Below are 27,633 nucleotides of genomic sequence, written 5' to 3' on the forward strand. Positions count from 1 at the left end.
GAACGTGGGTGTTCATGTACCGGTGCAATGTGACTGGCTAACCGGTTGCGAGTTGGTGTTTGAGAAGAAAGGAAGCGATCATCGAGTTTCGTGTTATCAGCGAGTCGATGTGACGTCACTACCTGTCAGCTGAGCCCTCTCCGTTTGTCTAGGCGAACTTGACTTCACCTTAACCTTACTATACTTTTCTACTCATTAAAGGACTTAGCTCTTCTATGCTGTGACTAATCGGTTTATTGTTTGACAGTAAAGTCTAGCGAGGAACTGGGCAGGAGAGGAAATGGTGTGCATACTTGATGAACGCCTATCCTCTTTCCAGCCTTTTAGGTTTAATAATTGTCTCCTTACACATACCATCTAGTACAATTACTTTGACCAGCGGTATTTCTCTCTCTAGAGTGGAACAGCAAAGCGGACAGTGTATAATCTTGACGAACGCCTGTTCAATGCTCTATCTACCTCCATTTCCTAGCCTTTCAAGTGATAGTCTCCTTACTTGTACGATCTAATTTTAATAATTTTTCTTCGTCCTGAGCTTTTCCCAAAAGTCTTTTCCCTATTTTAGATGAATAACTCTACCTGACACGTGAAATTTATACAGAAAGACATCAATGCTCACAATCCCATTAGCGTGAATGAAGCACCTATCTTGAGCGAGAAAGAAGCTATGGGATGTTACATTATCTCGTCCCTGAACCCGTATCCTTCAATACGAGATAATATATGATCAGTTTTTGCAAGATAAAAGCAAATGTCACCTAGCAGAGAGAGAGAGAGAGAGAGAGAGAGAGAGAGAGAGAGAGAGAGAGAGAGAGAGAGAGAGAGAGAGAGAGAGAGAATAGCATGACTATAATTAAATGAGAGTAAAGTTCATCACTGCTTTAGACACGAAATAATTAAATAGATAAACGTTTAATTTACACACACACACACACACACACACACACACACACACACAGCACAGTCACAACGCAATCACACACACACAATTCAAGTCACAATGCAATCACACACACACACACACACACACACGAGAATAGTTTTTAGTGCTTCCATCAGCTTTTCTAATATATATATATATATATATATATATATATATATATATATATATATATATATATATATATATATATATATATATATATATATATATGGCCCATCATGCCTGTCCGGCGTTTTTCCAGAACGCGTCCCTTCCAGTTATTTATCTTTCTTCAGATTATGGCGGAAGAGAGAGAACGTGGAAAAAGAAGACAGATAACTAGAAGAAAATCTCTAAAATGAAGACAAAAAGGCATATAACAGCTGGATAACTACACATATGACATAACAAATAACTAGAACAGAAAGAAAATATGCAAAAGACATAATTAGAAAATGAGACAGGTACGTACAACTAAAAGGAATTTTTAACACACACACACACACACACACACACACACACACGAGCATAAATATATCTAAATCCATTTATCGAGCTCTTAACCTAAATCTAACCTAACCTAAGGACTTACCATTTCCTTAGTGTATAACGTAAAAAGTACATTTTAAAACACTACATTTATTCTTAACATACGGCTGCCAGTGTGAACGATTACAGAAAACTTTTCACCTGTAGTTTCTTAGGGTACACTTAAAAGTTTTGCCTTTTTTTTTATGATTATTGATATTATTTGTTAGTTATGTTCGGCCTGAAATAACTCTACCTCTATTATTTTGTGTTTTTTCATATATAACTGGTGTTATCTTCGTAAAACACTTTTTTTCTATATAGCCTATATAAAAACAGTACATTCCCTAAATATACTGAGAACTTTGAAAGGGAAGTATCCATATATAAAACAAATACCTAAACCCCAATCTCTCACCAACACCTCATCTTACACGTACATGAACCGGCAATAAAACAAACCTATAACATTCCAATTTCTACGCACCAAACAATATTACGTAAGACCAAGTAATAAAGACAGTATGAAATGTTTACAGAACCAGATGATATACCTCACTGCCAGGCATAGCACGAGTATATACCACACTAATCATGATGGGTCTGTTTAATTTATCTCGGCCTGTCTCTCTCCTGGCCTCTATCACCACAAGAGCAATGGCAACGGCAGCTACAGGGGAAGGAAGACTGGCAGGGAAGGTGGCCATAGTAACTGCCTCCACTGATGGGTGAGGACTAATGCTAGTGAATTTCCATGGTTATTTCCACGATCCCCTTGGTGTCTTATGAACCTCTATCCTTATATGGGTTGCCTTTGTATGTGTGGTGATTCTTAAATATACATGACCTAACCTAACTCTAACCTAACTTAACCAAACTGATGCTGATCATCTGTATATCTAAGCATCTTTTAAGCCTATCCGGATGTGTGGTGCCTCAAATCTAATATAACATAAGCAAATTTAACCTTAAACGTAACCAAATCTAACATGTTATTCTGCTAGGAGTTATTACTGGTGATGGCAGATGCTGCTTATCTTTATATCTGAGCATCTTCTCTAGGCCTATTCGGGTAGTCTTTGTATGTGTAGTGTCTCCAACCTAACCTAACCTTCAATTCAGACAACATAACCTAACATGCTGTTCTGCTAAGAGCTACTGTGCGTGGACTGATACTGGTTATTTTATGAAGTTATTTCCATAATCCCTAATTTCTTGTATTATTGGGTCTCTAAGCTTATCCTGGTAGTCTTTGTATGAGTGTTGATTCTCAAGTGGTAATTCTCCAATCTAATCTAACCTAATGGGTCAGAACTGATGCTGGCTAATTTTTAAGGTTATGTTCATGACCTGAACTAATGGACTAATTTATAAGGGTATTGTTGCAAGATTATTTCCTTTCCTACTCTCTGCACTAATGAAATAATATATAAGGGTACTGATACCAAATTATTCCTTTTTTTTTTTTTTTTTTACTCTGCACTAATTAATTGTAATATGCAAGGGTATTGGTACAGAATTATTCCTTTTCCTGCTACCTGTGCACTAATTAATATGTAAGGGTATTGTTATGATATGATCCAAGAGAGATCATATCTTTGCACTAATTAATATATGTATATATGGTATTGTTACAGAATTATTATCTTTCACTTTGCCTCCAGGTGAGAATTTAGCTCCTCATCTCTGTGTTGGGAGATGACAGCATGACAGCATCTCGGCATCATCACCAGTGCTGTTTTTAGCCTATCATATACAATAATCTACTTCAGTAGTAACTATTTTTAACTCTATTATTGCTAAACAACTTTTCTTCCAGGTCACCTCCAACTGCTTAGACCTATCTTCATTAATTTTTGTAGTAGGAAATTTCTCATAAGCAGCCTCTAGCCTAGGAAAGACAGAATCAGCCTTCTGTTCTCTTATTCTCTGCTTCTGTGCAAACATTACTGACAAAGGACAGTCTTAGCATTAAAAGGATTAAGTTGTTTGAGACACTTACGTAGTCACAGAGGTGGAGGGGATGCAGGGTCACCAAGGCATCATTGAGTGACAGATGACTTGATACTTCACTCACCTAGAACAGAATGAAGATGAGACATTAGATGTTATCTATACTGATTATATTGTACATGTAAAGAAATATCTATTACCAGTCTCAGATGCCTCTTGGAGGATGTTATGTCTTTTCTCTAACTATATCTGTGACATCTCCACTTCTCCTTTTCAGATATTCCCCTTCCTTGTTTAAACACTTAATTTCAACTAACTCCACACATGTACTCCTTCACCCCATTCTTCCATCTTCCAAATGACCTTTTTCCTATTAGCACCAACTTCCCTCATGTACATTGTCTTCTCATTGTGGGAATAAGAATACAGAGAAAGGGATTCCCAGCTCCCCTGCTGTGCCCCCTTTTATGCAGGGAATACATTGGCAGGAGATACAAACAGAGGACTCATCTCACAAAATAAAGTAGTATATCACAATCTTCTCTCTCCTCAGACCAGTAACACTCCCTGACATCCCTCTTGGATCATATCATTCATGTATGCTAATAAACTCAAAATAAAGGGAGTATATAATCATATTCCTTCCCAAACCAATAATATTTTCCAATCTCTTGCATCACTCATGAATATTAAGACCAGCTGAGAGAGAACTGAGATATCTATTCCTGTGCATTCCTCATCCTTCACTTTATTCCAGCATTGGTCTTGCCATTGCCCAAAGGTTGGGGGAGGAGGGAGCCAAAGTTGTGGTGAGCAGCAGAAAGCCAGCTAATGTGGAGCGAGCAGTTGCAGACTTACAAGGAATAGGATGTACAGTGGTGGGCATCCCTTGTCATGTCTCCAAGCACCAGGAGCGCCAGTCTCTCATTGACAAGGTGTGGGTTGCATTGCCTGTGTAATTTTTAACTATTTGATTGCTGTTGGTACTGTTGAGAAAACTCTAACCTAGTATATGCCTGAATGATGAAAATGTAAAGTTGTCAATTTTTTCTTTTTTTTCATACTGTCAAAATAGTTAACCAGATTTTTTTTTCCATGCATTTCGTATTCCATTAAAGGACTTAGTTAAGACATTTTGCCTCATTGTAGGAATAAAACAGAAGGAAGAGTCCTCAGTTTTGAATAACAGTACAGTACAGCTTTTTGTGTTTAGATGTACCCATAAATGTTTAACTTTCAGACTGTGGAAAAGTTTGGTGGTCTGGACATCCTGGTATCAAATGCTGCTGTGAATCCCGCAGTGGGTGGAGTGTTGGATGTGAGTGTTGTACTGCAGTGTGTGTCTTGTCATATTGCATCAGATCACCCATCCCAGCTAGAAGATAAACTGTACTCAGTAAAATTAGATTACATTCAGTCTGGAAACCTAATGTATCTTAACTATAATTTTCACAAGGATTGGTAAAATTAAGTTGCATTCAGTCTGGTAACCTATTCTATCTTAACTGTATAATTTTCTGATGGTGTAATAAGTTACATACATTCTTTATTCTTGTCAAAAAATAATGAGGCAATTCTTCTTCATATATACTCCTTATTCCTGTCTCCGTAAGATAATGAGACAGCCCTCCTTCATGTACATATTCTTTATTCCTTTTGCAAAATAATAAGACAATCCTGCTTCATATATATTCCTTATTCCTACCTGAAGATAAACAAGACAATCCTGTTTCATACATATTCCTGCCTGAAGATAATAATCCTGCTTCATATATATTCCTTATTCTTGCCTGAAGATAATGAAACAATTTTGCTTCCCTTCCCAGTGCTCAGAGGGTGTGTGGGACAAGATCTTTGAGGTGAATGTCAAGAATGCACTACAGCTCACCCAGTTGGCTGTCCCTCATATGCGGCAGAGGAAGGGTGGTGCTATTGTCTATGTCTCATCCATCGGAGGATATCAACCAATGCCGGTAACTAAATGCACAATAACCACACCACCGTATCTGATGCAGTCACTGAGAATTGCTGTACATCTGATGCTAATTTTCAGTAATGGGCAGACTTTCATCCTCTTAGATTACAGTAACAAAATACACAATAATCTGACATACATCAGTGAATCTCAGGAACCAGAACACCAAACCTAATGCAAAATACTGTATGTTGCTGTACATGCAATGCTAATATTGCTTTATATTCTTAAATGTTTCAAAGCTATAACTTGACTCTTATTAGGGACTGCAGTGGAAGCTTTTATGATTTTCTGAATGTTTGTAGGATTATAATAGTTGAACAAGAGATCTTGCACCATCAGTAGATAAAACTCTGGCTGACTCAGTCCATGTGCTTTGAAGTTGGTCTTTATGAGAACCACAAGTATTTTTGAATATGGACCAATGAGTGATCAACACACTTCCATCCTCTTAACAGATGCTGGGAGCATACAGTGTGAGCAAGACGGCACTGCTGGGGCTGAGCAAAGCTGTGGCTCAAGAAGTGGCCTCAGATAACATCAGAGTGAACTGTGTAGCTCCAGGAGTAGTGCGGACTAAATTCTCCAGCTTTGTAAGTTTGTTTTTGAGCTTACTACTTCTCACACCATTTCTTCTGAATACAAGAAGAAATAAAGTAATAATTTAGATTTTTAATGTCCAGCTATGTTATTCCTAAGCTCCTGGGGTGTAGAAGGGTGTTCCACAAGAATATCCCTTTCCACCAAGGGGGTACAGGGCTATGTTTGAATGATATATACATGCGAGTAGTGCTTTGTCTGGACTTCCTGATGTGGGATTGCCAGCCTGGTATATCTTTAGGTGGATGGATAGTCAGGTAAATTACCACCCTAGATAATTACTTAAATGAAAATATCTAAAATAAGCTTCACTAGCATAAATTACATATACATCTTGCATTTAATTTCTTGTCAGTAATATTAGTACCCTTTCCAGCTGACAGAAAACCCAGCTATCCATGAGAAGACAATAGAGATGATTCCCTTGGGCAGGTAAGTTTGCATCTTCCATCACCAAGACCCAGTGAAAAATGCTTATGATTATCCCTTAAAACATTCTCCGAGTCTAAGAAACCTTCCCCCTTTGTCATAACCCAGTTACTGTACCTAGTTTATGATTTAATATGATCTGTTCTTCCTATTTTCCTGCCTGACTGCCTGTTTCTCTTTTCATGGATGTTAGACCTAATGAAAGATGCTACTGATTATTATTTCAAGTATTCTGAGACTATTGAATTTTCCCTTACATCATAAACCACAGTACCTAGTTTATGATTAATATGCACCTATTCCCTATATTCCTGCCTGACTGCTTCTCCATGTGTAGAAGATCTAATGAAAGATGCTTGTGATTATTTCAAGCATACTCTGAGAATAAATATTTTCCTTTACATCATAACCCAGAATATGTACCTAGTTTGCTTTAATAAGGATCTGTTCTTTCTATTTACCTACCTGACTTAATGCTGGTTTCTCTTTTCATGTAAGACTTACTGAAAAGTGCTTTTAGTTATCATTTCATGCATTCTAAGACAGAAATACTGTGTATCTATTCTCTCTTCTTGACTGCCTCTTTCTTTTATGTCTTGTAGTGTAACAGCTTATTCCTCCACAGGATTGCCGAACCCAAGGAGATGGGTGGCCTAGTGGCTTTCTTGTGCAGTGAAGATGCTTCCTACATCACTGGGGAGTCATATGTGGCAGCAGGAGGAATGTTTTCAAGGCTCTAGGTGTTAGTGATAGGAGTTAATTTTGTAATTTAGATTAGGGTTTCATTTAAAATTCTACAACAAAAGGTTGGGTGTTATATGGAGTTGTTTCGTGTATTCAGTCATTTGCTCATAATAGAGTTCATGGAGTATTTTTATATGGTGCATATATATTGTTTGTGAATGTGGTATACTTTCATTCAGAATTCTATAACAAAAGGCTGGATATTACATGGAGTGGTTTCGTGTATTCAGTCATTTGTTCATTTGCACATAATAGAGTTCATGGAGTATTTTTGTATAGTGCATATATATTGTATGTGAATGTGGTATACTCTAATTATGATTGTAAAAAAAATTAAACTTTTCCTTACCACAAATGAGTGTTAAGTAACAAAATTTACTCTATCTTCTATATATATCCATCAACTGTACATGCCCACACCATCTCACCCCTCCCTGTTCTATAAATACTATAGCACACATCCATCCACCATCTTCACACTCCCTGCTCTTCTCATTCACTCTAACTCGTACACCACTGGTCCTTGTAGTCCATGCTCCACTCTTGACCTTAAACACTTAAATTTCTTCCTTCCTCTTCCTTCTTACATTACAGTTTGGCTCAAAAATGGTTCAGATACTTTCTATAGATTTCCACCTGAACTGTATTCACCGGAGCAAACATTAAACCACCTGCATTTTGCATAACCACACAGATGCCTCACTTTGTTACATTATCTGAACATTGCCTTCTTGTCACATTTTGCCTCTACTAACATCCCTTTTGCACATGTACTCCTTCACCATATCCTTTTGTCAGTCAACTTAAAATGCAGTCTACATATTTCATTACTTGTGAAATTTCATACATCTATACACCTCTCCCAAACTAAATATACAATTTATGACAATCTTGACCCAGATCACACAACTGTTATACACACACACACACACACACACAGAGAGGGTATTCCTTCATGTAAATAAAACATATAAACGCAACAAAAATTTTAGATTTATTTATAAACTTTTTTTCTATACACTGGAATTGTACACAGGGACTTCCTCTAGCATTCCCCCCAAAAGGAGTGTTTTGGCATTGCCTGACTCGATACACAATGTACCAACAAAATGGAAACAGCTTAATTTACTCCTTATATACATCCAAAGCTTTCCTTGCTGGTCTCCTGGGAATACCTTGCCTCACCAAGGAACCCTCCCTCACCCTTACATAAATTAGATGTTGATCTCAGCCCAGAGGGTGAGCGACGGTCCACCGGGGAGGCCAGGCAGCTGCCGGTGGCGGTGGCAGCGACCAGACACCACGGCACGCAGGTCACACGCTTAGAAGGCAAAGAGGAGCAGGAAGGCCATCATAAGACAGAACAGACCCATAGCCTCAGACAAGGCGAATCCCAGGATGGCATATGAGAAGAGCTGCTGCTTCAGGGAGGGGTTGCGGGCATAGCCGATGATGAGGGAGCCGAACACGGAGCCAATACCAGCACCAGAGCCGGCCACACCCACAGTGGCAGCACCGGCACCAATGAACTTGGCAGCGGAGTCAATGTCCCTGGAGGTGGTGGTGGTCTGCAGGGTGCGGGTGGTGGTGACTGCCATGGGGCGCACCAGGGCCTGGCTCCTCACCTGTAGCAGCAATTACTGGGGGTTACTCCCAACTCCTACCTAGCAACTTAACCTTACAAGCTCCTCAGTAATGTTAATTACTGACACTGTCTCTTATTGCGAACATCTGTGCCATCAGTCACTGGGGTTACTTTTTTAACCTTACAAGCTCCACCTGTGGCACCAATTGTAGGGTTATTCCCAACTCCTACCTAGCAACTTAACCTTATAAGCTCCTCTCTAGTGTCCATTACTGGTAATGTCTCTCCTATTTGTGGATGCTGTGTTTAAATGTGTGTAGAATTTGTGGTTCCTCTACTTAACTTGTTAGCCTCTTATCACTCCTCCCAGTGCAAGATCACTAAGCTGAAGACTGTAGCACCTAAGCAAGTATGTGAAAAGTTGTCAGTAATCATGAGAACTGTAGAAAGCTTAAGCTATAGACTAACATGTGAAAAAGTACCTGAAAAGTTGCAAGCAATTATGCGATGGAAATGCCTAAGCTGGAAACTAACATATGAATAAGTATCTAAAGGTTGTAGGCAATTATGAGACTGAAAAGCTCAAGCCAGACACAAACACATGAATATATTAAAACTTGGTGATTATGAAAACCATGCAAAGGTTAAGCTGAATACTGCAGCACATGAATACAGATCTTAAATGCTGGAGATAATAAAGATTGCAAATAACTCCTGCCAGAAACCAACATAAATAACTGAAAAGCTGCAGGCCACTCAAATTTTTAGTTATCCATTGCTATAAAGGTTACACAAAGCCAAATTTAGTGATATATAATAAGATGCATTAAAATGTTACAATAGCACAAGAATGACATAACAGTAACAACAGATTAGTGATGATACAAAAGGAGGCCAGTATTACGTAACCTCAGCAGCAAATAAGCAATACAAGATCATGCAATTATATAATGAATGGGCAATAGACATATGAGCAGTAAAATAAAATAAACCCTTCAGATAAGATAGAAAAAAAAACAAGAGTACATAATAACAACAAACCCAAAGATATAAAGCAGTAAAATAAATCAAAATAAACCAGTGTAATACCAACAAATATTCATAAACCAAACTGTCAATAATATTTTAGTTCCAACAGACAACAGAGTAAGCCACTTCAACCACATACAGCTCTGAAAAGCCACAACTCCATCTAACCCAAGTAAGCCACATTCACTAATTTGCCAGCTGTATATTTAGCAATTAATAAGCCATACATCTGTAAAGCCACAGCCCCATATAATAAGCCAAGTAAGCCATTTTCAGGCCTGGGTCAACTGCACACATTTAAGCCACAAAGCCATGAATTGCTGTCTCCCCCCATAAAGCCGACAAGCCACTTTCAAGGCCAATTAACAAATCCCACTAATCTCTTCAGGTGTATTATCACTAAATTAAGCCACTAGTCGTGTATTAGTTAAGCCAGATAGCAAATGATCAAGCCAAGCCTATATTCTAAAACATACTAAGCCGGATAATGACTTAAGTCCCTAAAACAAGCCAGCAAACTAATTAATAACCTTGAACAAGCCAGCAAGCCAATTAACAACCCTAAACAAGCCAACTAACAACCAACATACCTCGATACACTTAAACCGGCCACTTACCCCAAGACACTAAGCCGGCTAAGGGCTCGCGCACCCAAAACAAGCTGGTAAGCCATTTCTTCCTAAACAAGCCACCGGGTAAGCCACAATAGCCTTACGTGTAGTTAGCCGGCTGTTAACTAAAATCCAAACCACTCAACTTAAAACTAAGCCGGCTGAAGAAATGGTACCGATAATTAGCCGGTAAGCCAATTTGAACCCTACATAAGCCACTAGCTCTGTAAATAAGCCAGCAAGACAAACAGGCATACATACATACATACAAGCCGGCTCGCTGGTAAGGCTTAAGAAAAAAAACTTGTATCCAAATAAGCCGGCAAGCCAATTTGGACTCTTAATAAGCCATTAGCCCTTATATTAACCCAGTTCGCGAAAGACAGCCATGATTACACTTAAGCCGGCTTGCTGTTATTAGACACTAGAAAAAAGGAACCTAACCCGAACAAGCCGGTAAGCCACCTTGGACCCTGAATAAGCCACTAGCCATGAATATAAGCCACCCAGCAACAGACAGGCATCAATACACTTCAGCCGGCTTGATGTTAGACAATAGAACAAAAAAAATATCACAGGAACAAAACGTCTTTACTCACAACGGCGGCAGTCCTGGCAGCGGGGAGAGCAAGTCTGGCAGCGTACATTTTGGCTGATTTGGTGACCTGTGGCCTGAAATACGAAGGAAAATAAGGTAAAAACGGTGATAGACACCCACCCGGTTTACTTAACTCCTCCTCTTCCCCCTCCTCTTACTCTTCAAACTCTTCCTCCTCCTCCTAATACTACCACTACTCATTCTTCTTTTAGGTTGTTTTGAAGACATGGTAAAATAAGGGAATACAAGACACTCTGAGCCATCCAACCGGTTTAAAGTCCAACCCAGTCCGCCATTTTAGCTCCCCGGTACACTCAGCCGGTCGATATCGATATAACAGGTAATTTCTCACTAACACATCTTAATTAGAGGACAGACAGGTGCTCAAGGTGCTCTGGGGTTAATTAGGAATAGGTACACTATGGTTTTGTGGTGAATTACTCGGTTTTAAAGAGAAATTTGAGGTGAAATACGGACCTGAGATGTGGACGAGCGTACCGGGTGGTTACCAGGAGGTGAGTGAAGGCAGGCTCTCACTGGCCTCTCCCTCTCTCGCTCCGCGCATGCGCATTATTTTTTTGACATCAATATTCTACTAACCCTCATTTTCTTATACTTTCAAAACTAAATAATAGATAGATGCAATTATAAGGCTATAAAAACGTACTATAGTGTGTAGATAGTGTATAAAGATATATTTAGAGATTTATAAAAAAGCTTTCCTATATATAAAACCAATTATGATACACTACACTTCTTTTCAATTGCAATCAAATAAAAAAAAAATACTCATAAATATTAAACAACCGGAATTTATATAAATTTTAGTTATATTATCTTATTCCACATAATTATTACACACCACCACTTTGTACCATAATTTCATTTCCTCAAAAGCTTAGCCCATCAAATCATCATCATCAAATCATATCAGTCATATCCAAAAATACACAGCAAATTCAAATACATTAGAATTCCATGCTTAACTTCAGTATAAAGGACGTGTTGCATATTTCACTGCACTTATTGCCTGAGAACTATCTGCAGCCTTATGCGTTGCTATTGAGTGGGACAGAGGTTACGACACTCAGATCGAGCTTTTGTGAATACATACATATATATATATATATATATATATATATATATATATATATATATATATATATATATATATATATATATATATATATATATATATATATATATATATATATATATATATATATATATATATTAGATAGATAGGAATATATCACACTTTCTCTCTTCAGTTAATCTCTCATATTTGTTAGTGTAGTATATAGTATGGGATAGGTGGTTTGTTATGTTATGTTATGTTATGTTATGTTATGTTATGACCCTAACCACAGATAAGCAAGTAATATTCCTGTAATATTCAAGGAAAATCAGGTAGTTTTATGAGACTACGGTAAATGGTTCTAAGTCACGTAAAAAAAATAATAATAATTCTGTCCTAGCTAGCATAAAGGGCTCATCGTGAAAATGCAGAACGCGTTTCTATGTAAATTTTTACAGACGTAGAATCCGGTTGGGCTATCCTTATGGATGGCAGCTCGGCCTTGCCACCTCAGAGAACAAGTGATACCGACTCTGTGCAGTTCCCGAGAGGCACACGCTTGAACATTACCTGAGACTGAGAGACTGTCAGTGAGTAGAAACAATAGTGTCCTGTACTCTCACGTCTCACCCACTCTGGGTGACCTCACCTACCACTTTACTGCAACACTTCCCAAGTGCTGAGGTCACATCCTAAGTTTTGTGATATATGCTAATATGAACTGTAACATGCACACCGCCATTCTCTTCTGCCTGTCACGGTGTATTTATTATCGATGTCATTGCTTGTATTCATACGTCCACTTCTCCAACTTCATTCACTTATTTATGATCAATTCCTAGTATTATATGTACCGTGAGAAGACTGTCAACTCGGAATAAAGCAGTTTTATTCACAAACATACATGTAACACTTTGTGAAATCTCTCTCTCTCTCTCTCTCTCTCTCTCTCTCTCTCTCTCTCTCTCTCTCTCTCTCTCTCATAAAAGCCGTAACATGTATACTGTAACGAGCAGACGACTGCGTGTTAGTGAAGTGGCAGTTGTTTAGTTTATAGGTGTTACCAGCAGCTTTACAGTAGCGGGGAGGAAACTAGGAAAGCTAGGATTAATATTATTTTATATTTATATCTATTATTTATATTACAACATATGCATAAGAAAAGTTGTACATATCTAGTAGTAGTGTTACGATTACTATAATTGCAAACTTTCTTTTCAAATGATAAATTTGGTATTTTACAGTATGTCAACTTTACCCGCACCCGCTCGAGGCCGGCAGTACGGATGCGCCAGTCTGTATATTGGTGGCGGTGGTGGTCAGGACTGCAGCGCTGCACCTCCACTACTTTCAAAAGCCTCTAGTTGAAGTGACACAAGTTCTTAAGGTTTTTTTTTTACACTTCTAGTGATATACGAACAAGATTTCTACATTATGAAAAGAAGGAACGGTCTTGAGAACCTGAGAACCTGGCTAATATCTGTGGCCTTGGAAAATAATCGCGGTGAGAGAGCAAAGCCTTTCTGAATAGAGACATACGGGTACTGGTGTTTCCACATGCCCCGCAATGTCTCACTGATTTAAACACCATAAAACAGAACAACAGAGGGATGACTACTTAATCAAGGTGAGTACAACCCTGTAACAACGGTGACACCCTCGCCTAGTCAACCCCAATCAACTGTTTACCTTTCGGGCGGGCTGTAACGTCACTCATTTAAGCTTTATTATTCGTTATTTAGGTATTTTTTGAGGTTATTTATTTACTTAATTTTTTTTTTCACATCTAAGTCTGATAACTCCCGGAAATTTAGCTAAATATTGATACAAAACAGCTGAGGAGGCGGCAAGTCGTTCCTATTTTATTAGCCATTATCTGCTTAATCTCTCACTATTTTAAGTCAATCAGGCTAATTCTGTCACAAAATGGAACCACATGACTAAGCTATCATATCCGCTGTTCAGTTATATCTGTCATTGCCTGGTTTAAGTTTGATGAAAGTTTAAGTGAGACAAAATGTCGGGAGCCTCCTCCATTGCCCCGCCCCCACCTAGGCCGCCATCATGGATATGCCTGTTCCAATATTATTTTCTTTTTATTTTCTTAAGTTTTGTATTTCGGCTAGTACATAACTTTTTATGGTTTCGAAAAATATTTAGTTACTTTTTAAGTGTTTTCCGTATGTCTGGTAAGTGAAACATGTTGATTTTGGCGTTGCTGATGTGTAAAATAAGGGTGTCTTTTTCGGCCCTTTTTTCAGGAATCGTTTAACTTAAATTTTTATTTCAGCTTGCAGTGCAGTTTTTATTGCTTCTAAAAATTGCGCATGATTTGTAAAGTGGTTTCCACTACTGTTAAATCAAATTTGTGGACTGTAGAGTTTTTTTTTAAACCGTATATTTGTTCCAACTATGTTTTTGCTTTTTTTCGGTGAATTGTTTATTTCAGTTTCTAACTAACTTTGAATTGCTTGAAAAAAGTATTCATATTTTTTAAAGTGTTTTTTATTCTTGTTATGCTAAATTGGGTGGACTTTTGAATGGTTTTTAATGGGTGTTAAGGTTCCAACAATTTTCCAAAGTGTTTTTCTTGTATGTCTTTAATATTTGAGACGTTTGAAATCTCTTGATATTCACGGTATTAATTAAACTATGTGGCAAGTCAGAATATGTAAAGCATTCAGGCTTAGCTGCCTTTTTTCGAGGGGTCATTTTTTAAATGAAATACGTACGTACGTAAGCCAACGGACTTTGTGACGTCATCAGGTAACGCCATCTGCTGTGACGTCATAAGGGCGGCACCTTCCTCCCTTCCAGTCGTCATCGTCATGATTTCCAATGTTTTTTTTTTCTGATATTACCAGGTATTTCCAGACATGTAGTGTGTGTGTGTGTGTGTGTGTATGTGTGTGTGTGTGTGTGTGTGTGTGTGTGTGTGTGTGTGTGTGTGTGTGTGTTGCCTTATCTTTCACTGAACGGGACTGGGGAAAGGCACACAGGCAAAATATGTGAATTGTTTTAGTTGATCGCATTCCTGTAAGTCAACCGCCGCCTTTCATATGAAAGCTTTTACATGCCGATAAATTAATCAACTAAGGATTACAAGAGGTGGAAGGCTGAGTAGGAAAAAAAAAAAAAACTGGTTTCATTAGTCTGTAGCTCGAATTTACATAGGACCATATTCTGAAACGCTTATGTGCCGCACCTCCATTACATTCTGAAGGTTCTAGTTGAAGTGACACAGGTTTTTATTTTTATTTATTTCATTTTATTATTTTTTTTATGGTTCTAGTGTGAGATTAGCGAGACTTCTTCACTCAAAAGGCTCTAGTTGAAGTTACACACGGGTTTTTAAGGATGTCTTTTACGATTATAATGACGGATTGACAAGATTTCTACACTCAAAACGTTCTAGTTGAAGTGACGCACGGGGTTTTAAGGCTGTTTTTACGGTTCTTGTGACAGATTATCAAGATTTCAGTGAAAAGGCGCTAATTGAAGTCATACACCTTATATAAGGGTGCTTTTACGGTTCTAGTGAGATTAACAGGAACAGCGAGAGTAGAATTAAATGGACGAGAGAAAGAAGACTGGAGTTAAGAGGGAGATTGAAATTAAGAGGGAGGGTGGACTCAAGAGGAAAGAGGCTAGAATTAAAAGGAAAGAGTGTGGGATTAGAAGAAGAAGACTGAAATAAGACTGAGTGATGAAATTGGAGAAAAGAGGCTGAAATAAAGAGGAAAGCCTTAAATTGATATGAAGGGTGGAATTAAGATGGGAATGAAAAAGGAGTCTGGAATGAAGAGTAAAGAAGAAAACTCACCCATATATTTTCCTTACACTCATATCCTTACCGTCTTATTAATTATATCTCTCATTTCTTCTCGTGTTAATGGTATGATGTCAGCAGAAAGTCGAGGGTCTGCGGCGGCGCAGACCGAGACCCAGAATTCAAGACCCAGACCGAGACCAGAACACGAACAGCTGTGACGCAAAAGAAACAACAACATTAGTCCACAAGTCCTTTCCTCAAGATGCTGGACTTCTTTGCCGTCATCACCAAGGGCGGCCTGGTGCTGTGGTACTTCCAGGATGTGGCGCAGCAGCTCAAGACATCCATAGATGCCATTAATGCACTAATTAGAAACGTGGTGCTTCAGGTAAGACAATGCATGTCACTCATCTGCCACGGAAATGAGGACTGGTTATCTCGTGTTTTGGTTCATTAAGACTTGTTGTGCTTCTTATATGTTGTTTCTACCTCTGTTTCTGCTATTACTACTATGGACTGGGAAGGAGGTGGAATGGAAGAGGGAAAGGGAAAAATGCTGGAAAAAAAAAGAAACAAGGTTGAGTGCAAGGGGAAAAAGTTAAAAGAAAAAAAATGCAAGCATAAATAGATGTGTCTATATGTATAAGAATGAGATTGCTTTGACTAGGGGTTATTTATTTTTTTTGCATTACATTTCCTGTATCAAGTTTATAACATTACTTTTGATGTGGGAAAGAGACTCAGGATCTTAGTCTAATAAGTTTTTTTTTTTTTACAATATATTTTCTTAAACGTCTTGATTTTGATGTTACTCTTAATAAGGGATTAAAAGAGATTGTGTGCTCTAATACCACAATTTTTTATATGATTGTTTAGACAAGAGTTTTTCTTACATTATATTTTGCTTATTGTCACAGTTTTATATGGAACAATCTGCAATGCTAAAGACAATGCAGAGAATCTTTTAGAACATATTTAAGAAAGAAAAGGGAATGAAAAGCATAGATTATTCAATGTTTAGCCAGTGAGATACACAGAAGTGGCTGTAGAATAAAAAGAAAGGCTTCACAGTGGTTTATGAGTAAGGAAGCATGTCAAATAGCAGTGAAGGGTTAATAAGCATTCACTTTAACTCCTAATACCATGTTTTGTCCTCAGGAGCGGGGCGGCATGGACATATACACGCATGGGAACCTGGCCTTAAAACAGCAGCTAGACAATGAGTTTGACCTGCTGTTTGTGGCTGTGTACCAGAACATACTACAGCTCTCCTATGTGGACAAGTTTCTCTCCGACGTCCAGCGCGAGTTTCGGGAAAGATACAGGGATGACTTGAAGGAGGGACTCTACTACAAGATTATTGCTGTACGCTGATGTTTCTTGTTTTGTGCTTAGTTTAGGTGATCCTTGTAACTTTTACTGTGGAAAGATGTAAGGAGGAGTTGAAGGAAGGACTATTATAAGCTTTACATTGGTGTGCTCTTTTTGTTTCTGCCTAGTTTGAATAATTTTTTACTATTTTACTGTGGGAATGAGAGAGGATTATTTGAAGAAGGGACTGTCACGAGGTTATTGCTGTATACTCTTGTCCTTTGCTTGTGAGCTTAGTTTGAATAATTCTTGACAACTCTACTATTTTATATGTAACACTACAGGCATTAGAATGTTTGAATTAGTCAGTCACTCCTTTTTGCCAATCACAGACATGCACTATAACACTTGATTAAGTTCAAGTAGCATAGCAGCTGAAGGATTAAGGATGTATATATATGTTAAGGGTTATATATGTTAAGGGTATATATGTGTGTGTGTGTGTGTGTGTGTGAATGGTCAAGTAAATATATGTAGAGGAATAAAGAAGTATATATGTGTGAAGGGACAAGGAAGTACATATGTCCTTTGTAACAGCACCACTTGAAATAATTACATTTCATTTTGCAGAGTGGAGACTTTCAGGAAGACTACAGACGCATCCTGCATGCAGCTGAGGCACAGACCCAGCTGGTGAAGGCGGAGGTGAAGAAGCCGCGCAGCTTCCATGAGTCGGCCAAGTCCACCAAAACTGTCAGCTCCATGATAGTGCGTGGCGGTGACCGGGAGCAGCAGCGGCAGCAGCAGCAGGCGGCCGCGGCTAAGAAGGCGGCAAAGAAGGAAGGTGAGAATGATTTGTTCTGTGTTTGTCTTTATCTTCTGATGAGCTTTGTAAATATAAGGTGATGGTATTATATTTATTTATTTATTTTGTTTTTACTGAGTTATATAAATATAAGGTGATTTTATTATATTTATTTATTTTTTTATTTTTTTATCTTTTGTGTTTACTGAGCTTTATAAACATAGAGTGATGTTATTGTTTATTTATTTCTTTAATTCTCTATCTTTTGTTTATGGAACTGTAAATAGTGAGTGGTTATTTTTTTATTTATTTTTTTTTATTCTCTGGTTGTTATTTTTATGGACCTAAAGAACATTTGCCACAGTGTTTCCTTTCTCTACACCTTGCCTTATTATAAAGGATAAAGTGCTTTCCATGGAGTCAGTCAGTAGTGATGGTGATGGTTTTGGTTCAAATGGTGGTGGTGGTGATGGTTGTAGTTCAAGTGGTGGTGGTGGTGGTGGTATCATGATAGTTTACATTCCCAGGATTAACATTCATAGTGTGTTATGCTTCTTTCTATCCTCATTGGTCTCAGTTCTGTCTCCTGTGGCCTTGCTTGCTCTGCTGAGGTGGTGACGGAAATCTTAATGCTGATGCGCTTCTGTGTTTCAGGCAAAGCAAAGAGGAGGGACATTGAGTGTAATAATAATAGTGAGTACATATTTAGCTATTCCAGTACTGTATGTATGCATGTATCTATCTATCTGATTCTTGTTCTTGATGATGCTTGCAGTGGAAGAATATTTAGTCTTTTCCTTGCTTGATCTAATTCTCTGATTCTCCTCTCACCTTTCTCTCAAATACTTGTGCATTTATCTTCTAATTTCACTAGTATTATCTTGCACCAACTGCATCTATAATATCTACACCCATTTTCTCAAGTATTCCAGCATTTATCTTCTAATTTCACTGCATTTCTTATACTTATACCCTTTACATCTATCATACCTGCTCCCTTTCTCTCAGGTATTCCAGCTTTTATCTTCTAATTTTATTGCATCTATCATATTTATACCCATTAGTCATTTTGCTTTCTGTCAGTCTTTCACTTCTATCTACACATCTGTTTGTTTGACAAATAGCACACCATCTTGGCTAACTCATTAATTGCTGAAGAATCTAGACTTAATTTAGCTGTTCACTTAGGACTGCATTTAGCACTGCTATGATCAAACTAAACTCATATTTCTTTGACAGGCAAGGAAACACGAGTGGAGGAACTAGAACCTGAAGAGGATGAGGAGGATGAAGAAGAAGTGGCTGAGACCAATGTGTTGGTGAATGGTGGTGAAATTGAGGTGAGTTGCATTTATAACCTTCATATACTACATTGAGCAAAAAATGCTCAGCTGCTTGGAGTTAAAAGAGAGAAAGAAGCTGGGGATTAAGAGGGAAGAAGGAGCTTGGAGTCAGGAGGAAGGAATGTGGAGTTAAGAGGAAGGAATGTGGAGTTAAGTGGAAGGCAAAATAGGTTTCTTCTTACCAGCCAGATGCATCATAGATCTTGGCTGTGTGACCATATGGAGATGTATTAGCAAGCTGTCAACAAGGCTGTGGAAGTATGCAAGACCCCTCCCAATGGTCCAGTTTTGAGCACTTCATTTAGCTTGGAGCATTGATGAAGTGTAGCCATTTGCCATTCTCTGATCTGAAACACGGCAAGAAGGTTGTTTTTGAATGTGTGATGCAGGAATAGGATTGTTTTGAAGGTGAAAGGTGGAATGTAAGATGGTGTTGCTTTGTTTTACATTTTTTCTTGTGTGTTTTAATAAAAATGGGTAGCTTGAATACAGGACAGGAATTTTGTAGTCTGGATGAAAACATGAGAACAGTACTGATGCTACAGTTTTGTTTGACAGCTGAGCAGTGCCATAGAGACAGAGAAGAAGGCTGAGGATGAGCTTGATGAGGAAACCATGAGGAGGAACCGTGAGAAGCTGTTCAATAAGCGAGCTGGACCCAAGACTCCCAAGATGGACAAGGCTAAGAGTCCAAAGGCTAAGGGCAAGAAGGTAAGGGCCAACTATCTTCTGTATATCAAGTGGCAAGAGAGAGAGTGACCAGTATCCATTAGAAAGAGTGAGTGTTTATAGGAAAAGAATGGAAAAGTTAATATGAAATAGAAAAGACAGGAAAATTAATGTGAAATAATGTATAGTAGTGTATAATGGAAAGAGTGAGTGTCTATGAAAAACAAAGAGGAATATTGACATGTATTAGAGACTGCTATCTATTAGGAAGAGTGAACATGTATGACTTAAAAAAAAAAAAAGTAAATAAATAACAGGAAATCTTAATAAAGAAAGACAGCATCCAAGAAGTAAAGAGATAGGATGAAATTAAAAGGTGTAAAATGCAATAACTATATCTTGCTTTTTTTCTCCCAGGGCAAGGAGGCAACAGTGTGGGATTTGTGTGGCCAAGATTCCAAGAGTCTGGACTATTCCTCCAAGGGTGGCAGTGGGAATGCTACCCAGTCTTCCTTGCGTCCAGACTTCCTCCCAGACCAGTCACAAGTAAGGAATCGGGTATTGTCTTCTCTTTACACCAGACCCAGACAAAGCACCACACACTATTAAGCACATCATTCACACTCCTAGGTCTGTTGGCCTCTTGTGGAAAGGGATAGTCTTGTTGACCACTGTACTGCATCCCGAATATTCTAAGTATGCTTAATTTTCATTCTAATCTCTTATGTCTGATTAGTAATTGTGTTCTTTGCATCTCTTTCTTGTTTTCCCAATTGTTCATATATTTGACCTTCTCTGACTTGTCACAAGTAAGGAGGAGTTGGGGGTTTTCTGTTATTCTGAACGTGCTTTTCTTTTCATTGTGTTCCCTTTTGCATCTTTGTCTTGTATTCCCAGTTGTTCATATGTCTGACACTAATATGTTTGACACTCTTGATTTCCTATTAGCGGTACTTGTAGTTCACTGTTGAGAATAATACAAAGTAACAAAGAATGCATATAATACCAATTTAATTTATCCACCTTCAATCAGGAAATCACAACATACAGAGAATTAATCCTGAGCACTAAGTATACAAATCTTACATTTAATATAGAAAACATAACTGCAGAATGCATATAAATACACAAGATACTCCACAGATTGGGACTCTCTCTGGCAACCTCCGTGGCATGGACATTCCTGCCGAGAAGGAGACCCAGAAGAAGTCCTCTCAAGGTGAGGATCTCCTTACTACCTCAGTGTTCTGCTCAGTGTTGGTGGGTCACACGTTAGTGTGAGTCTTTGAGTGATGGAAGGTTGAGTGTGGATTGCAAAGTGTGTATGAGTGTATTTGTTCTTTTCAGTAGCAGCTTGTGGACTTCTTGAATGAATGAGTGCTCCTTTGTGAAGTGTATGCTAGATTGTTGGTATTATCATCATATCAAGATTACTTCTTTTGTATGAGAGATCACGTAATTTCTTTTTCTTGATAGAGAAAAGAGAGGCTTTGATATATGAATGGATAAATCTTTTCCTGAGGAGAGAAAGATACAAACAGAGAGAAGTGACAAAGGAAACTTACTTTTTAATTCCTGGCATCAATCAAACCAAGGTAATATTTCCACAGGTGGTGTCTTCTCCATGTTCCGAGGGCTGGTGGGAGGTAAAACTCTCACTGAAGCTGATCTAGACCCAGTCCTGGAGAAGCTGAAGGATCACCTCATTGGGAAGAACGTGGCTGCAGAAATTGCCGGGAAGCTGTGCCAGTCTGTTGGGAAGAAGTTAGAAGGAAAAGTGGGTACATTAGTTTAGTTTTGCTGTGTTTTCTTGTTATGATGTTTTCTTCACTTGTTTTACTTTGACTGGGTAGTGGGGAGGTTTATGATCAAATGTTTGAATCTGCAGTCCTTTAGGAAAATGTCAACTTTGTATAAAGATAATTGAGTGATGTTTATAGCCTTTGATTATGCAACTGATATTATTTTTATTCATATTTTAAATAAAAAACAAATAGGCCTGCTTGAAAAGAAAGGGGAGAGGAGGAAGAAAGGAAGGAATGGTGAGAATCTTAGACCAAAATAAACAGGAATTCTAGTATACAAGAATGAAAAGGAATTGAAGAGGAAGAGGACAGTAAGAAAGAAAGGAATGATGAGGACTGTAAACTGAGATTAGCAAGAGACTGGTCTTTTATTGCCTAGGCCATAAAAAAAAAAGGAATTAGTTGTATAAAAAAAAAAAATTGGATTACTCAGCTAAAAACAAAACAAAAATAAAAAATAAAAATGCATTAGCCATAACACTGCAGCATTACAAGCTTACTATCACCATCATTCTGCAGGTGCTGGGAACATTTGAAGGCATCACCACCACTGTGCGGAACACCCTGACGGAGTCCCTGGTGCAGCTGCTTACCCCAAAGCGGCGCCTGGACATCCTGCGTGATGTGGTGGAGGCCAAGAAGACCGGCCGCCCCTACACCATGGCCTTCTGTGGCGTGAATGGCGTTGGCAAGTCCACCAACCTGGCCAAGGTGACGTGCTGTGCTGGAATAGAGCATTGTCTTAGTAGTTTATTGGTTGCTTTCATGTTTTGTGGTTACTATTATAAAAGATTAGCGTCTCGTATATATATTCTAGTTAAAAAAGATCAGTACCTTAAGTTTTTTGTGTATTTTTTTATTTGTCAATTTTAAAATATTGCAGTTTATGAAAGTTATAGGCAGAAAATTGGATTCTCTTTTGGAGAATTCTCTTTTTGGGACTGGCATCTTCATTGGACCTTTCTTTTTATTCTGTATCTTGTCCATGTTGCCCCCTCTTACATTAAAACTTTCATGTTGCCCATCATGTATCACTGAAATTAACCCCTGTCTTTCCTCCCACTAGATAACATTCTGGCTGGTGGAGAATGAGTTCCGCGTGCTGATTGCGGCATGTGACACCTTCCGTGCTGGCGCTGTGGAGCAACTCCGCACCCACATGCACCACCTCAATGCTCTTCACCCTCCAGAGAGGCACAATGGCCAGGTCATGGTGCAGCTCTTTGAACAGGTATTGGCCCTGCTCCTTGCCAATCAAATAGCTAGCATTGCTTAAATATTTTTCCTTCATCAGTCAGCTCATTGGATAGGTACTTGCCTTTCCTTGGGTTACTTCAAGGGAGTGTAATCAGTAGCAATGTTTGAAGTTTCTCCATCCATCTGTTAACTCTTTGAATTGGTACTTGCCTTGCTGCTTAGGTGACTTCAAGCCAGTGAAATCAATAGCTTAAAAGTTTCCCCATCAATCTTATTGCGTCTCCGTCCTGCAGCTCCAATTAGGTACTTGTTTTTCACTTTGGTTTGGTTTCCTCTATCATGAAATTAATATTACTGCTTAAAGTTTCCTCCATCAGCCATCATGATCTCATTGTGTTTTCCTGCAGGGCTATGGGAAGGATGCTGCTGAGATTGCCCGCCATGCCATAGACTTCTCCCGCAAGAATGGTTTTGATGTCGTGCTGATTGACACTGCTGGACGTATGCAGGACAACGAGCCACTCATGAGAGCCCTGGCAAAGGTGAGCTGCCTCCTGTAGGAATATAGATAGGCACTCTATTCACTATAAGAGTTTTAACACGTGCTTACTTTGCTATTTCAGGTTTTCTTCAGAACATTTAGATTTTTCCAAAATAAATACCATTCTGAATTTAGATTAATTTCCATTGGGGGCCCACATGGTTAAGAGTGTGAATAACATGGGAGTATGTTGTGCTTTCTCTGGGGCATCCTGTATTGGATTGCAGCCTGGTATATAGATAGACTATTCATAGTTCAATGTTTCTACAGCTCATCCTGGTGAACGAACCGGACCTGACACTCTTCGTGGGGGAGGCACTGGTTGGCAATGAGGCCGTGGATCAACTGGTCAAGTTCAACCGTGCCCTGGCCAACCATTCCACCAGCAACAACCCGCAGATCATTGATGGCATTCTCCTGACCAAGTTTGACACCATTGATGACAAGGTGAGTGCTCTCTGCCTCTTGTCTGCCTCTTCCTCTTATCCTGTTCTTAATGCAGTCATGTTAAGTGAAGATTTGATACATGTAAGAAGAGCAATGATAGATGGATAGTTATGCATGCATCATACAGGAATTGTCATTTAAGCCTGTTAGCTTCATGTGGCTTCTCTTTTGTTGCTTGTTTCTGTTCATTTACATCTTGATACCAAAGAACATTCTTTTGTTTCTTTGCCTTATCTTTGCATCCTTGCTTGGTTTGCAGGTTGGAGCTGCCATCTCCATGACCTACATCACAGGTCAGCCCATTGTGTTTGTGGGCACTGGGCAGACCTACACTGACTTGCGCAATCTGGATGCCAAGGCGGTGGTGCACGCCCTCATGAAGTAGGAAACTTTTGGCTGTGACTGAAGTGTTCAATATTAACACTATGTATCTACTGTCTTTTCCCACACATGTTTTCCAAGAACTTAATATTTAAGGCTAATGGAGTAAATTAAGATAAAACCAGTTAGTGTTTGTTCCACTATATCTCTTCTGGCACTGTGGAATAATGATAATCTTGCTGTGGTGTTTCTGTACCTCTGTGAGTCTCTCTGTGAGTTGTATCCAGGAGCAGAACATTTGATTGAAGTTCTCAGAAAATGTTTATGGGAAGCACCTTATACATACATGTGAAGCTGATCCTTTCTTTCATCAGTGCATATCTTATCTCACTGTACTGTTCCTTTGTTACTCATTGAAGAAGTGGTGTTGTCATGTTACTTGTACTGTCCATGACAAGCATAAGGTGTATTTGGTTTTCATTCTGTTGCACTCCATTGCACTTAAATTAAAGACTTTGGAGGATGATTGGCAAAAGCTGATTGGATCTATGAGCTGTGCTGTATGTTATGTCAGTACAGAATTATTGATTGGAACACCTGTAACATTGAAATCATCCCTTAAATAAAAGCATATGATATCTCTTGTGTGTCTCATGGGAACCTTGAATATATTCCTAATAAGGAAAAACCAAGATTACTATTGCAGCTGTATGGAATCTACAATAAATTGCATGACCACGAGTGAAAGTGTGGTAGATGAGATGAAGCAAAACAACCTCCAGTGAAATTAGAGTGGAGTGCTAGAGTATGAAAGAGAAATGGATGCAAGATGGTTTGGAATCTGTATGGTCACATAGAATAGTTAATAAGGTGACTAAGAGTGTGGTAGATGAGATGAATACAAGACCTCTGAATTTAGGAAGGTGGAGTGTTGGAATATTGAAGGAGAAATGGATGACAGTAAGGTGCTAAATATATATGTCATCTGTTAATAGTACCACACACACACACACACACGCACACTAATAAGCAAAAAAACACATCGCTGAATTATAAACAAACTAAAAAATCACAGCATGTAATATTATGATTTTAAATAGTGGCGTTATCTTCTTTTAATCACTTGACATTATTACCTGGGTTTCCATACAATCTCTCTCTCTCTCTCTCTCTCTCTCTCTCTCTCTCTCTCTCTCTTAGCCTCCCCGCTGTTGGATCATATTGCCTTTCCTTCTCATTCAAATCAGGATCACTCACCATCTTCCCTGACCATCGCTTTCCACTCTTCTCACCAGCAGCAGTTCCTCTCTCGCCTCACATTTTGCCTCGTCTACCCTGGACATGGATAAAAACACAATTACTTCGTTGGACATGTATAAGAACGCAATCTACTTCGTTGGACATGCAGAACAAGGATAACAACACTAATTATTTCGCTGCACATGCTATTATCCCGGTTACATGATTGGTGATTCAGTATACCATATATTGATCATTATCTCATGGTTTTATTACATTTTGTTAATGAAAAAGTAAGGATTAAACGTTGGAGTTATGGAGAAAAACGTGTCTAGTACCATTAACTCAAATACGCGGTTCCTAATTCAGTTTGTCAATGGAAAGTATAGGCAAGACGGTGGAGTGACTGAGAAAGCTGTATCTAATGCGTGACCGAGCAGATTAATTTTCAATCTCGTGTGCAAAACGGAGGCTGACTTAATAGAACCCTGATGAAAGCAAATAAAATAAAAACGAAAAAAAAAAAAATAGATGGTGTCTTATTACGAGGAACGATGTTAAGGGAATTGTGAATAAAATGAATAAAAGGACTAATCAGATAGGAGGAGGACAAAGGAAATGTGAAAGAATAATGAAGCATTAAGTCGTGTGCTTGGAACACGCGCGTACACTCAACACTACTGCAACATTGGTACTTTGCTAGCATTCTATTTTTATGTCAATAATTTTCTGGCTGTCCTGTAGTTATTGGGCTAATATTTTAAGTTTTGGGGTCATATGGATGAGCAATCTCTTATGATGCAACTACTTACAGTACTGCCTTTTTCTGACATCGTTCCCAATAATTTTTCTGTCCGTGATGGAGCTACTGGGCCCAGATTTTGTTACGCTTTATTTTAAAAGCCAAAGACGATCAATCAGCTTCTTATGATGATAATGCGTTTTGCCCAATCGCACATTTACAATTCTCAAAAACAGTCAGCTACTTATGATGCTAAGAATGCTAAATCTCTGTTTAACTATCACGAGAAATACGAAAACACTTTAAATTCATGATAAAAAAAAAAAAAAAACTATCACAAGAAACAGAAAACTACACTTCAAATATTATTAAGAACAGAATACGGCAGTGTTTAAGAATGCGGTTCACGATATTAACCATTGTTTCCTGAATGCACTTCTAATATTTATTTAGTAATGCATAATTAGGAGGCAAAGGTATAAAACAAAAATCAAGAAGTCTAATAGTTCCTTGCAACCTTCCTTACGTAATGTTACTTACAGAGTCGCATGGGAACACAAGGCTGCGATGAGTGAGAGACGAGCGAAGCCGCGTCATTTAATCCCTGCCACCCTTCCTCCTCCTCCTCCTCCTTTCTTGTTGCCAAGACAACCGAGTGATAGACATACACAAGTAGAGTTAAAATTTATTCCAGTCACTCATCACGTTTGAAAATTTCTGTCGATGAGAAGGAAGGAAAGTTGAGATATAATACCTGCGAGCCTGCACACGGTTAGCTCAGGTCATACAGTGCTATATTCACCTCAAGAACAGTTTTACGTTTTTGTCAAGTTGCTTAACTCATTGTTATATTCATCTGAAAACTCACGAGTTAGCTAAGTGCTTAGCTCATTCAATATTCACCTCAAGAACATCGTCAACTAGATTACATTTCAAATGTGCATGGGAGTTCAAAAGTTGACGTAGAGATAATGAAGCATAAAGAAGTGATTACAATTTTTCTATGTAAACTGAAATACACTTAAAAATACAGTTGTAACCTAAGTAGAGCACTTTTATCAGTCCCTGGTTGTAGCTTAAAAAAAAAAAAAAAAAAAATTAAAACTAACCTATCTAGTTTGAGAGTGTTGTCCGACGATGTCTAAATCTTGCTGAATGGATACATAGGCACGCGCGCGGCGCAGTCTTGGAAATACGACACATGGTTAGTCACTGCGCTACAGGCCTTCTGGATCTTCCTATGATGATGCTTCAGTAACCACGGGCCGCGTCTTCAAGTGCTTTGTTTCATAATGATTTAACAGGTTACATAAAACAGCAATATACACTTGTAACTACCTAGGGTTGGAACACCTGCCTGCACGCTGCCCCACTACAGTGTGTTGCCGT

The 27,633-nt window shown here is 38.6% G+C and overlaps 4 protein-coding genes across 5 annotated transcripts in view; 2 read left to right on the plus strand and 2 right to left on the minus strand.

Annotated features, from left to right (window-relative positions):
- Positions 1-50, minus strand: part of LOC135109742 (MAP kinase-activating death domain protein-like) — a 71,382-nt gene extending 71,332 nt beyond the window's left edge. The window contains 1 exon segment of the mRNA XM_064021321.1: positions 1-50. This exon segment is cut by the window's left edge and continues 471 nt beyond it. The gene's annotated coding sequence lies outside the window, so the exon portion shown is untranslated.
- A 1,934-nt stretch (positions 51-1,984) lies between these two features.
- On the plus strand, positions 1,985-7,506 carry LOC135109743 (dehydrogenase/reductase SDR family member 4-like). The gene is made up of 7 exons (XM_064021322.1): positions 1,985-2,178; positions 4,161-4,338; positions 4,644-4,721; positions 5,230-5,376; positions 5,837-5,971; positions 6,355-6,410; positions 7,033-7,506. The coding sequence occupies exons 1-7, from the start codon at positions 2,045-2,047 to the stop codon at positions 7,145-7,147; spliced, it is 843 nt and encodes a 280-aa protein (XP_063877392.1). The 5' UTR covers positions 1,985-2,044; the 3' UTR covers positions 7,148-7,506.
- A 620-nt stretch (positions 7,507-8,126) lies between these two features.
- LOC135109744 (ATP synthase lipid-binding protein, mitochondrial-like) lies at positions 8,127-11,536 on the minus strand. Its single transcript, XM_064021323.1, has 3 exons — positions 11,452-11,536; positions 10,976-11,048; positions 8,127-8,776 (listed from the first exon to the last, which is right to left on the minus strand). Exons 2-3 carry the CDS (start codon positions 11,021-11,023, stop codon positions 8,474-8,476), a joined length of 351 nt encoding a protein of 116 aa, XP_063877393.1. The 5' UTR covers positions 11,024-11,048; positions 11,452-11,536; the 3' UTR covers positions 8,127-8,473.
- A 1,797-nt stretch (positions 11,537-13,333) lies between these two features.
- LOC135109745 (signal recognition particle receptor subunit alpha-like) lies at positions 13,334-24,904 on the plus strand. Of its 2 annotated transcripts, XM_064021325.1 has the most exons (15): positions 13,334-13,679; positions 15,963-16,212; positions 16,983-17,189; positions 17,766-17,979; positions 18,595-18,633; positions 19,180-19,280; positions 19,842-19,994; positions 20,370-20,498; positions 21,096-21,171; positions 21,563-21,729; positions 22,277-22,468; positions 22,824-22,988; positions 23,362-23,496; positions 23,766-23,942; positions 24,202-24,904. In XM_064021325.1, the coding sequence occupies exons 2-15, from the start codon at positions 16,087-16,089 to the stop codon at positions 24,325-24,327; spliced, it is 2,007 nt and encodes a 668-aa protein (XP_063877395.1). In that variant the 5' UTR covers positions 13,334-13,679; positions 15,963-16,086; the 3' UTR covers positions 24,328-24,904. The 2 variants fall into 2 exon arrangements, with proteins under 2 accessions (XP_063877395.1, XP_063877396.1); XM_064021326.1 differs by lacking the exon at positions 18,595-18,633.
- The last annotated feature ends 2,729 nt before the right edge of the window (positions 24,905-27,633 follow it).

This window comes from Scylla paramamosain, chromosome 19 (assembly GCF_035594125.1).
Source record: "Scylla paramamosain isolate STU-SP2022 chromosome 19, ASM3559412v1, whole genome shotgun sequence".
Classification (NCBI taxonomy): Eukaryota; Metazoa; Arthropoda; class Malacostraca; order Decapoda; family Portunidae; genus Scylla; species Scylla paramamosain.